Source organism: Apteryx rowi, unplaced genomic scaffold (genome assembly GCF_003343035.1).
Source record: "Apteryx rowi isolate R43461 unplaced genomic scaffold, aptRow1 scaffold_22, whole genome shotgun sequence".
Lineage (NCBI taxonomy): Eukaryota > Metazoa > Chordata > Aves > Apterygiformes > Apterygidae > Apteryx > Apteryx rowi.
The window spans coordinates 4,858,556-4,874,484 of record NW_020448530.1 but is presented as its reverse complement, the minus strand read 5'-3'; the positions used below and the strand labels follow the sequence as shown (position 1 = coordinate 4,874,484).

Below are 15,929 nucleotides of genomic sequence, written 5' to 3'. Positions count from 1 at the left end.
AAAACATAAGATGAGGAATTTAGAATTTTGATTGAAAAAGCTATAGAAAGATTTTAAAATGCAAATTCAGACATGTTTCACATTTAAAAATTTTAAGAAATAACTGCCAAATTTTTAAAACCTGATGGAAGAAGCACATTTTAAGGAAATTAAATTTAAGGAATTAAGAATTTAAAGGGAATTATAAAAAGGATTAATTGCAGATGATTGAAGGCAGTTACTTTTGTATGAGCTACTTTCTATTTCTTTAAAAAAATAGTTTTAGCGCTGATTTGGATTCCAAGCACACCCTTCACTACATAGCAAATATATTAAGAAGACATAACTTTCAAACAGGATCAAACTGAGACCCTATCTGTGGTAATTAGAGAGCTACAGATAACTGGATATCGTTCACCACAGATGACTGGTCTGTTTTTCAAAGAATATACCTGAAATTAATCATCCTTATTAGGAATGTGTTTCAATAAAACAGTTAAAAATAATCTGGAGACAAATGAAAATTTTCCAGCCTAAGAAATTATGCATAAAACCACAATTTCATCCCAATGTATTTTAAATATTTCTGTTAAAACACTAAAAAAAGATCAATACAAAAGTTTAATGATGTAGTCTCAAGCTTGCACACACAGGAAGTATGCTACCCATAAAATTAGGGGAAATAGATTAGCAATCTAGAGACCAGATGGTTGTATTTACTTGCTGACATAACACTACCAAATGTTCCTAAACTTATTTTTCAGATTTTTCTTTCACATTACATTATCAGCATAGGAACCGATCCTGCAAACATATACATACATAGTTCAATAAATTTACTCATTTGAGTAGTCCCATTGACTTTACTACAAGCGATTTTATTCACAGAACTAGGCTGTCATCTTAGGGTATGTCTACAGGGTTGTAAATTCTCTCTGCCTACACTGAGTTGTGCAGACTAAATCTGGAAAAAATAATAATAAAAAAATTGTGTGTGTGATTTTCTGTTGTTTTTGTACTTTGCAAAAGAGATGGCCATCTCTGGAGGAAATGATAAAAGACATTCCGTGTCCATAAATATGTTGCCTGTTTCTCTGTAAAACTGTTAAATTTGGCAGGGCCTGAAGTAAACTGAAATCTTAAAATGATTCGCCAATTTAAAACCAAGAAAAAAAATAATATTGTTAATAACAAACTATTTTAACCAGAAAATCATTACTATCAACATAAGATTATGCTTTGTAATTATAATGGAATTCTCTTACAAATTACCTAATTTCACTAATTTGTGAAAAATTTATTTGCTTCCAAATATTTGTCCAGAGACATTATTCTCTAATGAGAAAAAAATGTCACTACTTGCTGTACACTATTTATAATTTGACTCACGTATCTGTAGGAGTGACGTCTAATCAAAATATACTGAATTTCACTTGCATTAGCTCTTATTCATATTCATACTATAACTTTTCTCCTTCACCATCATGCTTTTTCTTCCATTTTCATTTTCCTATCTTTTTAAATCTTTTTAAATATAGTGTTCCTTCTCTCACCTGTAATTACTAGTTTTGAATAGGGCTAGTTTAGAGCCCCTTTATCCAATATATTTTTTTCTATCTTTCCTTCCATCACCATTCCCTTCTCCTCAGTTGCTTGCATGTTTCCAAAAATCTTATTTTCTCAGGTCTCCTCAGGTTCCTTTTCATTCTGTTTTTACATAACTTAAAACGTCACCTGCCTCCAGGCACTGTATTTCCTCCCCTATTTATTTTTCCTATTTGCACCGTGTGTGTGTGTGTGTGTGTGTGTGTGTGTGTGTGTGTGTGTGTAATACAGGCTCTTAATTTACTGGAATTGATATCATGCTATGGTGACTCCGTTACTTCCCTGAAATTAGCAAGTTTGTTTTCCAGTGCTACAGTTTGTTGATCACACTTCCAGAAGCCATGAGGGAGTTACTCTAATGTCATAGTTACAGTGATAAACTTGGGTAACCCATGATGTGCTCTCCTTGAATACTTATTACACTCTCAACTCCTTACTCATACAGATACAGAAACAGTCTCTCAGTCTTGCAAAACCAGGAGTTCTACCAAGCACTTTAATTCAAGGCAGGTCTTTCAAGTTATAATTGGTCTGAACATCTCAAATATTCAAATATCTTTACCTGCAGCCAGCTGTCCCATATAGATGAGATACGTTCCTACCTTCAAAAACAAAACCAGAAAAATTACTCAATTTTTCAAGTAAGTGTCCGGGCATTACTAAAACAAAATGAACAGCAGCAAAAAAAACCTGTTTWGGCAGGAATTTTTCAATCTGTTGTCACAAAAAATCATTAGAAATATTCTAACATATGTGAAACTAGTTATATTTGTTTACAGCAGTACTTTGCTCACCTTCTGGACAAAAACAAGGCTATAACACAAATAATCTGGAAGGGCTGAAATAAAGCATTTTACTAAAGAGATGAGGTTTTAAAAAATGGAACTACTTAAAAATGGCTTTTTATGTAGAAATAAAAATCTCTCAGCCTGCAAACAAACACTGCTTCCTTTAATGTAGTTATATAAGACAATGCTCAGAGTCTCACCTGGAATACTATATGTCATTCTGGTCATTCATCTATAAGAAGGATGAACTCAAAAGAGAAGAATTAGCAAAACAGTCAACAGATTAATCCCTACCTTCTAACAGAAAAGTAGAAGTGTTACTCTTGAAGAAGGGCTGCATGGGTTCTCAGGGGTAAACACTGGAGAAGCAGCTAAATCACAGTGTTGACACAAGAACAAACAGATGTAAATTAACCATGAATAAACTTAGAAACAATCTTCTAAATTCCAGCTTACCCATTTGTAATGCAGCTCTCATAATTCTGGGGACAAAACACTGGACTCACTTTAAAATGCAATTCCATACATTTACTAAAGGGATTATGTGACATGGTTGCTTGTAGTAGCAGGCAAGCAACCAGGAGATTTCTTGCCTTCCTGTGTCCATACAACTGTGGAATTATAATTCTCATGGCAAACAAGGAGAGGGGCTACCTGCTCTGCTGTACAAGTTGTCATTGTTATTGCACATTGATTGGATTTAATTACTACAGGGTTAAAGTAGATAATATGAGTAAATGTTAATCCTGTGGCGTCAAGGGAGAGTTTCTTTTTACATACAGAATGTCAGGAAGCAGTACAGCATGGATACGTCAACCTACCTGAATCTATAATATCTCTACATTTGGAATGTGCCAAACACTAAAAAAAACCGCACAACACATTCCCTCCCACCCAGATACATGTATGATGATGTCCTTAGAAGTACGCTGATCACCTATACAACCTTAGGAACAATCCTGCTTTCAAAAGCAGTTCTGCGGGCATACAGGTAATGAGGTTTCATTATTCTCTTTCAGATGCAACTAATTCAATCTACATACACAAAAGTATTTGGAATTTCACTTTTGCTAAATGTCAACCATACAAATTCAACTTGACTTTGCAAAAATCAGGCCAAACTGCCCTTTTTCAGTACCAATCACCATAGTAAATGTGTGAAGGAAGAATTATTTCATCTTTTCATTTAATTTTCATCATTTCATCTTGAGCAACCACTATTTTCTTCAGGTTCAGTCTTCTACTGCATTTGCATTATCCTGTTATCATGATTTAGACTATGTAGGAAGGGGCCACATTTACATAGAATAATCATTTTTTAGAGCTGTGTCATTCTTAATCTTCATATGTAAGGGATCTTCTAAGGAATATTTTCACATATTATTAATTTGCTTGGTGAGGCTAACCTTTATCTTATTCACTAGGCATAATTACAAATTAATTGGTCAGGCCTGGGTTTTAAAATAGCTAACATTAATTTAGATAGCAATATGTTAGATTATAGGGAAAATACAAAACTTCAAAAACAAAAATTCAAGCAATTCACCATTGTTTAATGGTGAGAATGTAAAATGGCCTGAGTTCCTACTACTAACATTAATTCTTTACTTCTATATCTGAATCTAATCTTGGGTACTCAATCTTGCAAATACAGTGAAAGCAGGAGAAATATGTTTTTCAAAAAATAAGCAAAAAGAAATGGTGTATATGAAATTCAGCTGATGAATTTCTGAATTTACGTTAAAGGTTTTTCAATGCCATATGTCATTAAAGAATCAAACATTTGCTAGTACTTCATTTTAACCACTTAAATATAATCCTTTATGCCTTCAGCTCCCTCTTGTGGTATATCAATGTTGATCTGGTTTACTGACCACTCCGTAAAACATCCACTTGCCTACCAAAGTTGTTCCATCAGCAAATACTGATATGTAGAGGTGTTGAACATTCTTCATAAGTTCTGTCTATATATTTTAGGCATTAGTACAGGAAATCTTTACACTGCAATTAAGAATTTAAAACTTTGAACTTGGTTATCTCTCCCGCTATTTTGCACTGTCCCAAAGCATACTGTCTGCCCAGCAATAATAAATAAGCTTCTTCTTTTTCTTTATTTCATTTGAGAGATATATATATATATATATATATATAAGTATATACACACATTACAATATTTTTCTTTTGTGATAGAGAATAAATGAGAGTTTTCATTGCTGGTTGTTCATTAAGTCAACAGATTCCAGTTAATAATGAAAAAAATTATACATTTAATATCAAAAGCAACTTCAAGTATCTTCTATACATTTTAGTATTCAGTATATAGTAAGGTTKGTTTGTTTGTTTGTTTGTTTGTTTATTATTATCAAAAGTGTTTTTTTACCATAATATCTTAGAGTACTATTCATATCAGCCATGGAGTTTAAATTGATGTATCTCATGGTCCCAAGTAGCTCTTCACAAGAACCAAAGGTCACTTGTACAATCACTGCATATGTTTCAAAACAGGGTTTACTCTTCAGCAAAGTCAAGATGCAATTAGCATGTTTAGAAATACACTACTTTGTTCTCCTACAACAGGTCAGGCTGCAGTCCTTGATGTGAAGCAACATACAACACTGCTGTTCGTAAAACAATACCTGACCTAGGCATAAATAGTACTGAAAAAAGTTCCCAGAGCTATTCATCCCTTAATCTTTCTGTATAAAAATACTTCAACTTAGGCATTTATTGCACTAGTTTTCTCATACAGAATAGCTCTCACCCTGCATTATCTCTTCTCTTTGCTTAACTATGATTACACTAAGATTTTAATTTCCATGGAAAACCTGGGAATAGGGCAATAGACACACATAAGGTGTGCAATAAAGGGATGTCTATAATATCAGTAATAATCTCAGAGGCATTCACAAAGGAGACTAAACATTAGATTTGGAGATCATTTTCTCCAGTAGATTCATCATTCTCTCCTGTAGCTGTAAGCTTTGAACTTGAATGATGTTTTGCTGATCCAGAATCCTGCGCACTTCTCTACAGGTTTCTTCCATAGCTCTACTTAACTTCTTTTGTTCTTCCAACATGGCCTCCATTAATTTTAGCTTCTTCTTTTGGAAGCTGCAGCTTTGCATTTTTCTTTTCTTAACTGGTCTTTCTTCAGCTCTGAAACATGAATATTTGTTATCCATTAAACTCACAAAAAAAAAATGTTAGGTCCTAAAACTCAAGCTATAACTAAGGCTGGTTTTTAAAAAATGAATCTTCCAATAAATTCATTCTCAAGTTCATGCCAAAACATAAGTATTTACTTTAGTATTGTATAGTGTTACTGACTGTAAAAAAAATTTTTAATCTTTGTTTTTAACAAGAATTTTCCCTGCAGAGTATGAGGCATAGTATTTTCTTTTTATTTTGACATTTCTTACACATCAAGTTTAAAAGCTATATTGGGAGAGACCTTTTGCTTATCTAGCTATTATATTTATTCCAGTTATTATTTTTTTTAAAACATTGTACCAGTGAGGTTGATCCCACTATGGCATACTAGTCTTAGAATTTGCCCTTAAACTGAGGCAAAGCAGTTGCACCAACCACTTATTTATATACTAAAGCACAAAGCATTATAAACTATATACAAGTTGAGCAGGATACCGCTTGCAAGGCTCCTTTTTATTATACAGGCCACAGGTTGATCACATTTCATATTTGGTTTTACAGATATTTTGGGGTGGCAGTTTAACAGCTTGGTTTTTTTCATCAAATACATTTACCAGAAATACAGAATACTACATCTACCACCTTCCCATTTTTAGAGAAGCTGGTGAGTGCTCTCAAGATGTATAGTTCACATGGCCATCCTAGCTTGGGGTAACTRTGCAACACATGAACTCAGGACCACAGGCTTTTTACTGTAGCAGAATCCATTGACACGTCTGCTCATTGCTTACTGACACAAAGTGTGCATCCACACACACAGACACAAGATCTGTTTCTTTTAACCTGTAATCTAAGAAAGAAGCATGCTAGACTGTGAAGGAGGAGGAACAGCAGGCAGCAAGCAAACATGCACGTGAACAACACATCTAAAAAAGCCTTCAGTTACAGATAGGTAATTTGTTTTTTTAACTCAAGAATGACAGTCCATGTGTTCATTCATTCTTTTAGTAACTCCAGAATGGAGATCCACATATCAGAGGTATCCAGTGATGGGTCTCAAAGTCCCTTCAGGCAAACAGCGATCTCAGCCATGTTCTGCCAAATGCAGCATCCTCTCTGGATGAAATGCAATAATGAGACAACACAGTTGCGAGTAGTGTGCCAGGTCAACACCCTGCAGGTGTCAGGACATCCTTGAATGAGGATATCAACACAACCTGAACTCTTGAGGAATGTGTTTTTAGTAATGTGAAGAAGTGGAGTGTGGAGGGATGCCACTCAGCTGTGGCAGATTTGTATCATAATTTCATGCACCTTATCCTACTTGATAGGCTTCAGTTGCTTTGTGCAACAGTGACTGTGACATTCTGATCTCTCAGAAAGAGAAATAAACAATCCTAAGCACCTGAAAGACTTAATGCTGCAAATAAAATGAAAAGACACAGTCCTTTTGACATTCAAGTGTGCAATAACCCAAAAAAAGGGTGAGGTCTATGAAAAGAAATGTGGATCAAATTAAATGCTATTAAAATCTTGGAGAAAAACACTTGGAATAGTCATTTGAACATGATGGCCAAACATGACAATCATGTTTGATTTTGGGCATCAAAGACGTGTTGTCAAAAAAATACATGTTGCTTTTTGCATAAACTGTGGCCCAAGCCTTCAGCTGGTCAATGAGATTATCATAGTTGGACATCCTGCAAAAAACGGGTCTTGGCTGACACCAGATTCAGTTTTGCCCTGTTAATTCAAAGGGCCAGAATTATTTGAAATGTGTTTCTCAAAGACGCTGACCAAGTGGAAAAGGTCTACAGCAGTCTAAGGACAACACGAGATCTGCTTATTCTAAGGTTCCTATCACTCCGCTCGCACTGGTTAGAAAAGCATGTATTCTAGGAGACAGAGCAACAAACCAATCTGCTTTCTGAAATGATGGCATCATTTCGGCCAAAGTCACCTTTTAATTTGATTTTTTTTCTGCATAGAGGATCTAATTACCAGAAACTAGGCAAATCTCTATCCTCTGCCCCATACAGTACTAGAAAGAAGCTGTGGTAAAACCTCTCTATCTGTAACTGGTGAGCACTGGGACCTAGGGCAACAAGGACATCTTGTCAGAGTAAGTCTTAGTGAGAATGGTCCTTAATAAGGAATGAGGGAGAAAATCTGGGGCATGTCAAGAATACTGAGCTGCACTGAATATTGCATGAGCTTTCTTGGTAATTGTGGCTACCACTTTTTTATTTCAGTCAGGACAGAAAATAGTGCAGGAAAAGGAGATGGAGTGATTTGGATTGAAAGATCTAAAAGGAGCCTTATTTTTCAATATAACTGATTGAAGGGTTGTCATAGAGTCCATACAGGAATGCAAGATGTAATCTGTTTTTCAATTAAACAGATGTGGCCCATCAAAAGCTATTACATATATAACAGTGCATCCAACACAATAACTGTCTTGGACAGCTCCAGAGAGGAGAGAGAGGCAAAATGTCTGATGGCGATGACAGCTACCTGGGAAGCCATATCAGCAGTATCTGCAGTCTGCGATACTGAGCMAGTACCCACTGACAAGTGCTTGCTCAAAACTGGGTGGCAGCCATAGCACAGAGAAGTCTCCCCCAAAACCAGGGCACAAGTATTCTTTAAGGTCTCCTAAATACTCACTGTGTTTCTGTTTATAGTTAACAAACACAGCTTGGTAATTAGCCAGCCTTCATTGAAAAGAAATAACGTTTTCAGACACCCCTGTCTTTGGTGTGCTCCCAGCCTCATTTTCTCTGCAGCCATAGAGGCCATCAGTGAGAGGGTTTCAGTGACCACACACAAGTCTGTAGTAAAGACCTGGAATTTACAGTCCTCTCTTCTTGCAAGATAGCTCTTGAAGGAGACCTTTTGAGAAGGGGTCTACGAAAGAAGGAAAGAAGAATCTAAAGAACCTAATTTATGAGTAAAAAGCCCTCAGGGACATGGAATGATGCAAAACGTCCAGTGATTCCTGAAGGAGTCATTTGAATCCTGAAGTGTTTCCTAAGATACTGAGTCATCTTTCTTGAGAAGCTGGAAGTCTCCTAGGTAGGGCCAGAGAGCGCTCTCTAGTGTCAATATCTCTTTATAGCAGAGAGACCAGCAGGAAGCAGGGCTAGAAATATGGCATATAAGACTCAACACTGCGCATCCTACCAGCATCAACAGCCTGAAATAGTTTCAGCCAGGACTACTTCCAGTTGAACAGTCTCTAGGCACCAGCATAAGAAATGATCAATATCTGCTGTAGCAAACATCATTTGGTTCCTGTTGCTGATTTTCTACATTGCATTCCTATGCAGTCAACACCTCTGTAATGATGAGGGGTGCAACAGATCCTGAGAGAGAGCATCCACACGCTCTGTAAAAGAAGCATCTCCACTCTTTGCAAAGCCTAACYTCTGAGGGTAGATTTTGAGGTCTGGAGGAAAGAGAGGTCTAGGAAATCCAGGACCTCAAAGACAATCTGCTGGTACTCTTGGGAGTCCAGTGTCTACGACAAAGAGTCTCCAAGAGAATTGGCACTGATGTTTCCCTGAGCACACAAGCAAAGAAAGCATGGAAGAGCTTTGGCATTGGGACTATGTTCCAAGCGGAACCTTGGAAAGCTATGTCCACACAAAGGTCCAAAACAGCAAAGAAAACTAAGGGATACAAATGTTCCCCCTCACCTTGGAGGCTGAATAGAATTGACAGTGTGTGCTGGGACCAGGCAGAACAAAGCAAAACCTCCAGATACTATTAGACAAAATGTCTTCAGTCTCAAATGCTTGTGCTCTCTACCTATGTAAGATAGATCAGTTTAATTCACTGTTCAATTAAAAAGTTCCTCAGCTGATTACCTACAACTCACCAAGTAAGGCTCATATTTCAGGGATGTGTGTGAATAATTAATGAAACAGGAGTTAAATATAAAAAGTAATCCATTTACCAAATGCGTTACCTCCACAAAACCACACTAACAATTTTTCCTTTCTGACTACTTCATGTCAAATGGGTCTCCAGCACTGTCAGTATCTGCAGTTTATGGCTCTCAACTGCTAACCACTGTATCTGGCATGTTTGTGCTTTTGTAGTTATGTACAAATCTGAGTAGACCTCCATAACCCATATCTTTATGAAAAAGAATTAACAATGGTCTGGATATAAATAAATAAATAGTAGAGATGACAAATATCTTTACAGTGTCAGGACTGAGAACCAGAGCAATCTGGATCTTGTGGTAAACTAGGTTCATCCCAATACAGCCAAATGTATTCAGGAATTAATGAGACTCTTCCTTGAAGTGTAGAGAAGAACCACAAAAATGGCTCGAAGGGTGGGCAAAGAACCTTGCTATGATAACAAGTCTGCATAATGAGTTATGCGCTATATAATGTGCATAACCTAAAGCTCAAATTTCTTTGTAGCTGCTGCCCATTCAGATTTTGAATAGCCATTACTTAATTTTAAAAAGATTAAAGGTCTTGCCAAAACTGTTACCTCCTGAATTAGCATCCACACCAAAATTTAATGCACTTCAAGTTCTATCACACAATTCACATCTTGGTTAATTCATGGTACCTATTCTTGCTCTTTCTGTGTGTGTAAACCTTCTGGTACCAAACAACTCAACCTACCTTTTAAAAAACAAAGAATACTAAAAGATGATATGATAATAGTTTACAACTACCTCAAGGCAAAAAATATAAAATATTGAAAGAGCCTCCAATAGAGTGAAAAGTTAAACTTTCAGATGTTACTTCTATTTATCTCAATATATTCAAATTAGAAACAAGATACTGGTTTAAGCGAGGGATTAATCACTAGAACAGATTTCCATAGAGATGCATGAATTCTCAGTCTTCGGAGCATATCAGATCTAGACTGGATATCTATTGGAAAATTTCTAACAAACAAATCATAGGAACAAAGTAGTGGAGGACAACATAGATATGGGGTTTCTGAGTGCAGTAGTCCACTACTGAAGGGAACCACGTCATAGAAATAAAATTTCTGTGCTCCACATCAGAGTAATTGGATTCAGTACATGGATGGTGTTTAATAGGATATCAGACTAGATGATATTGTGGTCTTTACTATAGTTTATCAATCCATGAATGTAACTTTTCATTCCAATTTTCAGTATGAAAGCAATGGCAGAACAGATAAGATCTGAACCACATACATGAGTTCTGTTACTACTTTGACAATAAAAAACAAGACTATAAATTAGTTCACAGGGTGGAAAAAAAACCAACCTGCTTTCAACTAGATAAAATGTCATGTATATTGTTGCTACAAATTTTGGTTTAAAAATTTTTTTTAAGCTGCAGTACAAGACTACATCACATTGTATTATATTACTGACAATTCTATTATTGTCACATGTTTTATGGGCACTGCAATACAATGCAAGCTTTGTTGAAGCCCAAGAGCAGTGTTAGTACAATACTGAACCATTAAAGGGAAATAAGGATTCCAAATGTTTTTCTCATCTGGAAATTGCTACAAAAAAATTTAATTTGATCCTATGTTAATTGTACTATCATTAACTAGAAAAATGTAAGGTTTTTGCAAGAAGCTCCCAAACTCAAACTTCAAGTAAAATGCAAAGAAACCCAGTTTCAACTATTTTTAGCTTGAAAGTATGTATGTAGTGATTGAAGTATAAGTCTTGACATCTTTCTCTGTCATGAAATTAAACATTAAATCCAATCATTTATGTTGTAACTTATATAATTCTGTGTAGCCTCCTGCTACATTCAGGGATACTATGGAAAATACAAAGCTTACACTCAAAAGCTCAAGTGTTTAAAGGGACAAGGGTAAGATTTTCAGAAGTTTAAATTTGACTCTAAAAATAAATATATATATATATATACACACATACATACATACACAGACACACACACACACAGAGCTTGAGGGTTTTTTTACTGATCTATTGTTGCCATAACATCATGATTTTTACTACTGGAAAAAAAAAAAACATTGTGTATATTTGACCGATCTGTGTATAAACTGTTTCACAGAAAAATAAGAAATATACAGTTGTAAAATATACTATACTTTAAAAATGGATATATGTATATGTTTTTCAAAATACATGTTTTACATATAGTTGTAAAACACAAAAATTGAGGGGGAAAGTGGGGACCTGAAATGTTTTTTTYTCAATTCAAAATCCCAATATTGTCTTTAGGTCTTTTTTTAGCCTATTGGACTATCCATGCAGTTTCTAGAGACAAGGCATTTACAAAAAAACAAGATGGATCTAAATTTTGTATGCCAATTCTTTTCTCTCTGGTTGGTTATTTCAAAGTGTTTTTGATATATAGTACGACACACTAATTGCTTAAGCTGAAAATTGCTTCTCAACTCATAATTCCGTTAGTAACCTCTAAAAGAAATATCTTTCCTGTCTTATGATGGCAGCTATAAGTGATTTCAACCCATCTGATATCATTAGCAAGTGCTGTATTTCATTCTGGCCAAAAAAAGGATTCCCTATACTTCTGTGTTTCATCCGGCTGAACTAAACAAGTCAAAGCTGTACAAGCTTTTCGAGACCCACTATGACTATTGTAACACCTCTCTTTTCTTCCTTCCAGATACAGGCCCCATTAATGTCACAAGTACTTGCACATTTTTAATCATATCATGTCACTCACCTGATATGTTATACTAATCTCTCAAGTGGTGGCTATAGATCACCAGATCACTTTTTTTTCTTTTTTAACACAAATACACAACTGCACTTGAACTGATGAATATGAACATATCTTGCAGTTAAATGAGATGCACAATATTGCATTGTACATAATTCTTTAATAACCGTAGTAAACAATAGTATGGTCAGAGCATGGCTGCATTAGTAGTTGGGGAGCAATGTATTACAGAGGCCCTACTGTGCAGACAGCTGACCTGCCTTTCCCTCCCCTTCACAGACCTACTTTCACAGCCATCCTTACTGGACAACAGCACCACCGTGGCCTGAGCTAGAGCAAGGGCAGCACGTCATTACCTGCCATATGGACTTGCAGCCTGTTCAAAGCCAGTCCGTGCTATTAAAGGGTAGATTTAAATGGTCTGAAGTTTCCAAACTGGCCAAGTAAAGTTCAGATACTTTTGACTGAAACAGGTTAGGTAATTACCTCGGATGAAGAAGAAATCACTGAACCTGAAGTTGGCTAAAATTCATTACAGCCTAAAATTTTCAGACCTTATCACTATGGAGAGAATTCAGTTAGAGCAATACAAGCCCACTTTGCCTGTAGATGAAAATATCTACGCGAGAGTGGGAGTAAATATGCAAACCAATAAACACAACGGATACACATTGTGGTTGATTAGCTTGACTTCTGTGATGGCTTGTCTACACCTTGTAATGAAAACTAGGGTGGAGACCTCTCTCCTCCCCTCGTACTTACCAAAGCCAGTGTTGGCCTGGAGCTGTCCCTAAGCTGAGGTAACTTACTTTTAAAAATTATATTATGTTACCAAATGGTCTAGTGAATAAATATACCTCATGTTTACAGAAAAGTGACCTTTAAATTAAATACTAAATAATATTATCAGAAATAAAATTCTGATTTGGAAAAAAAAAGTCCTTGCATAAGAAATGTGATCTTGGAGTTTACAGATTCTAAATCAAGACAGATTATGTATTAGGGATATCAACTACTTAATATGAACTATGATTAAAAGCATTGTTGCTTGTGAACAAAAAGGCTGTTACAGTTCAAGAATTATTCACAAGAATACATACTGAGGTACCAAAAATATGCAAAAAAGTATGTTTTTAAAATTATCAGCTATTCAAGTACCATTTCCTTGAATCATTGAATGAATTTATCCTGGTTTTACTCTTGCAAAAGTAGGCCTGGAAATCAATAATCCAAACTTGTTTGGTTGGTGGTTCTTCCAGCTCAGCAGCTTCTCAGTTGCATGACTGACAGATAATTTTGCTGTTATAGTTAAAGCCTCATAGACCCATGATAGGGATCTCCAAGATCAACTTTTTTTTTCCTGCCAGAAAACTGTAATCAAGTCTTATTTCTACAGCACTCTGGATGAAAAATGAGACCAGTAAAGTCTAAATTTTGCATCAACTGTACAATCCTGCATTTTGTTAAAACTGTGTTTCCCAGAGAATTCCAATCTTATCAAAAAAGGAAGCACAAATTTGCATTCTCAAATTAGCATTTACTTTGAAAAAGTGACATTCTTGATTATATTTAAAATGACTGTAATGTACTTTCAAACTGCATGAGTACCATAGTTTCAGTGTCCTCAGAAATATTTAGTTTGCATCTTTTCGCCATTTTAATAATAGCTGAAGCCAGTGAAATTTCATACTCATGAAATTCAAAAGTACTACCAAAAGCAAGACTAGATTAAGAAAAAAAGTACATCTAAGCAGTACGTTACATCTCTCATTGCACTGTTATACTAACTAGAACATGCCTGTACTCCTATTACAAATACTCTGCCTCATGTGATCAGTGACATGCATGCTGAATTTTGGCAATAATATATGACCTTTTGCCCAGTCTTTCTACTCCCTTCCAGTCTCTCGTGAAGGAAGAAAGTACCCTAGTTTAGCAGAATGGCTGAGACTGGAGAACTTATCTCATTTGTGATTTACAGAAAAGCTACAACAGTCATCAGAGAGCAATGTTCTAGGATCTTCCTTTTATACAGCAGATCTGGTTCATTCCATGAAATATAAGAAAGGAAAAAGAATTAGATGCTACCTCAACTTGTAAGAAAGTAAGCTGGATGAGCTCTCTGAATGTTCATCTTCAAAGCACTCTTCCCTTCCTTCATATGTAAACTGGTTATATGGCAAGTACAGGGGTGTAGACTTAGCTGATGGAGACTGCGAGGCCTCTGTCTGTGATGTAGAAGGACCTGGCTGCTGATTTTCATGCATTTTCACATCGCTGTGGTCTGTCACTTTGGATAAGATCCTATCAATGGTTTTGTAGTAAGGCCAGTCAGGTGCAACCGTTTCACTGTCAGTCATGCATTTTAATTTCCTGTAAGAAAAGGCACACAACATTAATGCTTGTTTTCCCTTAAGAATACTTTTATAKAGATCTTATACTACTGTCTCAAAACATTTGCTCAGGTCACATTTGGGAGTCAAACTGAAAATTGTTAATGAGAACAAAATTAGACTTTTTTTTTCTTTAAATCTCCAATGAAGCCATTAAATTTCTTTTCCTAGTTTTAACTTGGGATAAAAAGATGCATGTTACCCCAAATGAGATTCAATAGAAATAAAGAATACTACAACTTTTAGTGGGAAGGAGAATATGTTTAAATAGTACAACCACATTAATCATACAATAATTTTTCCTTCCCCTTACGCAGTGCCATACTAACCAATCTGACAGAGGTCCCTGACAGTGCACTAAAACAACTAGAGCAGGGAACACATTGCTGCCTTTATCAAACTAAACAGTTATGGTAAGCCATGTCCTTTCATGTGTTGAAGAACAAATATTTATTTTCCATTATGAATACAAGTGTCTATAAATAGAATTAATATCCTTTTCCTAATATATCCTGAAAACTCTGAATTGCCCTGGTGACCATCCTAGTGACAACCATAAGATGTAGATTTGCATATATCTGTTACAGAGTAAAGATCAGTGTAGGAAGAGGCATGAATTTCATCTATTTACCAAAAAAACAGCAAAAACAGTTAATAATGCATTATAAACAGCATGTATTAAAACATTATAGTGAAAGGAATCTCATTAGCCATGAGCTTGTCCTTCACATGCATCTTATTATGAAATCTATTACTCAGTCCTAACACAAAGTTCACCCCCAGCCCACTTGGTACATATTGTTATTTTATTTGTTTTTAATCAAGAAACATAAAACTGAGGTGTATAGATAAGTTATGCATCTCAAAGAAACTCTATTGCTGAGACAGAGTCCCCAGCTTTCTCTTCATTTGCTTTCTCAGTTGGGATCTTGTTACTCTACATCAAAGTGCAGTAAGGGAACAAAACAGGAAAGGCAAGACCAATGACAAATGCTTCATTTTTATAAGGTAGACATTCAAATCAACAGCTGAACCAAATCCTGATTCTCCTAGCTAGGAAGAGGTTTCTATTTGCAGAAAAAAAAGGGTAAGAGCTATTCTTGGGCACCTGGCCCATCTCCTTTTCTTGAAGCATTTCACACTCTTTTCTTCCTCAGAATCCATCCTGCCCACACTGGCCCTGCAAAGGATAGAATTAAATAACAYGTAAACATGCTAAAAATGGTGCCAAACTTAAAAGTGAGAACTTGAAGTTCTTCCTTTTAAACAACTCTCAGCCTAGAGAAGGGGAAATCCACCATTGAGGAAAGSAAAAAATATTTGCTTAGACTTTAAAA

General features: G+C 35.7%; 1 protein-coding gene across 2 annotated transcripts in view; it reads right to left on the bottom strand.

Annotated features, from left to right (window-relative positions):
• Positions 1-4,467: 4,467 nt before the first annotated feature.
• Positions 4,468-15,929, bottom strand: part of MSANTD1 (Myb/SANT DNA binding domain containing 1) — a 35,289-nt gene continuing 23,827 nt past the window's right edge. For both annotated transcript variants that reach the window (XM_026064697.1, XM_026064698.1), the window contains 2 exons: positions 14,288-14,572; positions 4,468-5,528 (listed from right to left, as the gene is read on the bottom strand). In XM_026064697.1, the coding sequence (XP_025920482.1) occupies positions 5,288-5,528; positions 14,288-14,572 (526 nt within the window). In that variant the 3' untranslated portion in view covers positions 4,468-5,287. The remainder of the gene's footprint in view (positions 5,529-14,287; positions 14,573-15,929) is intronic.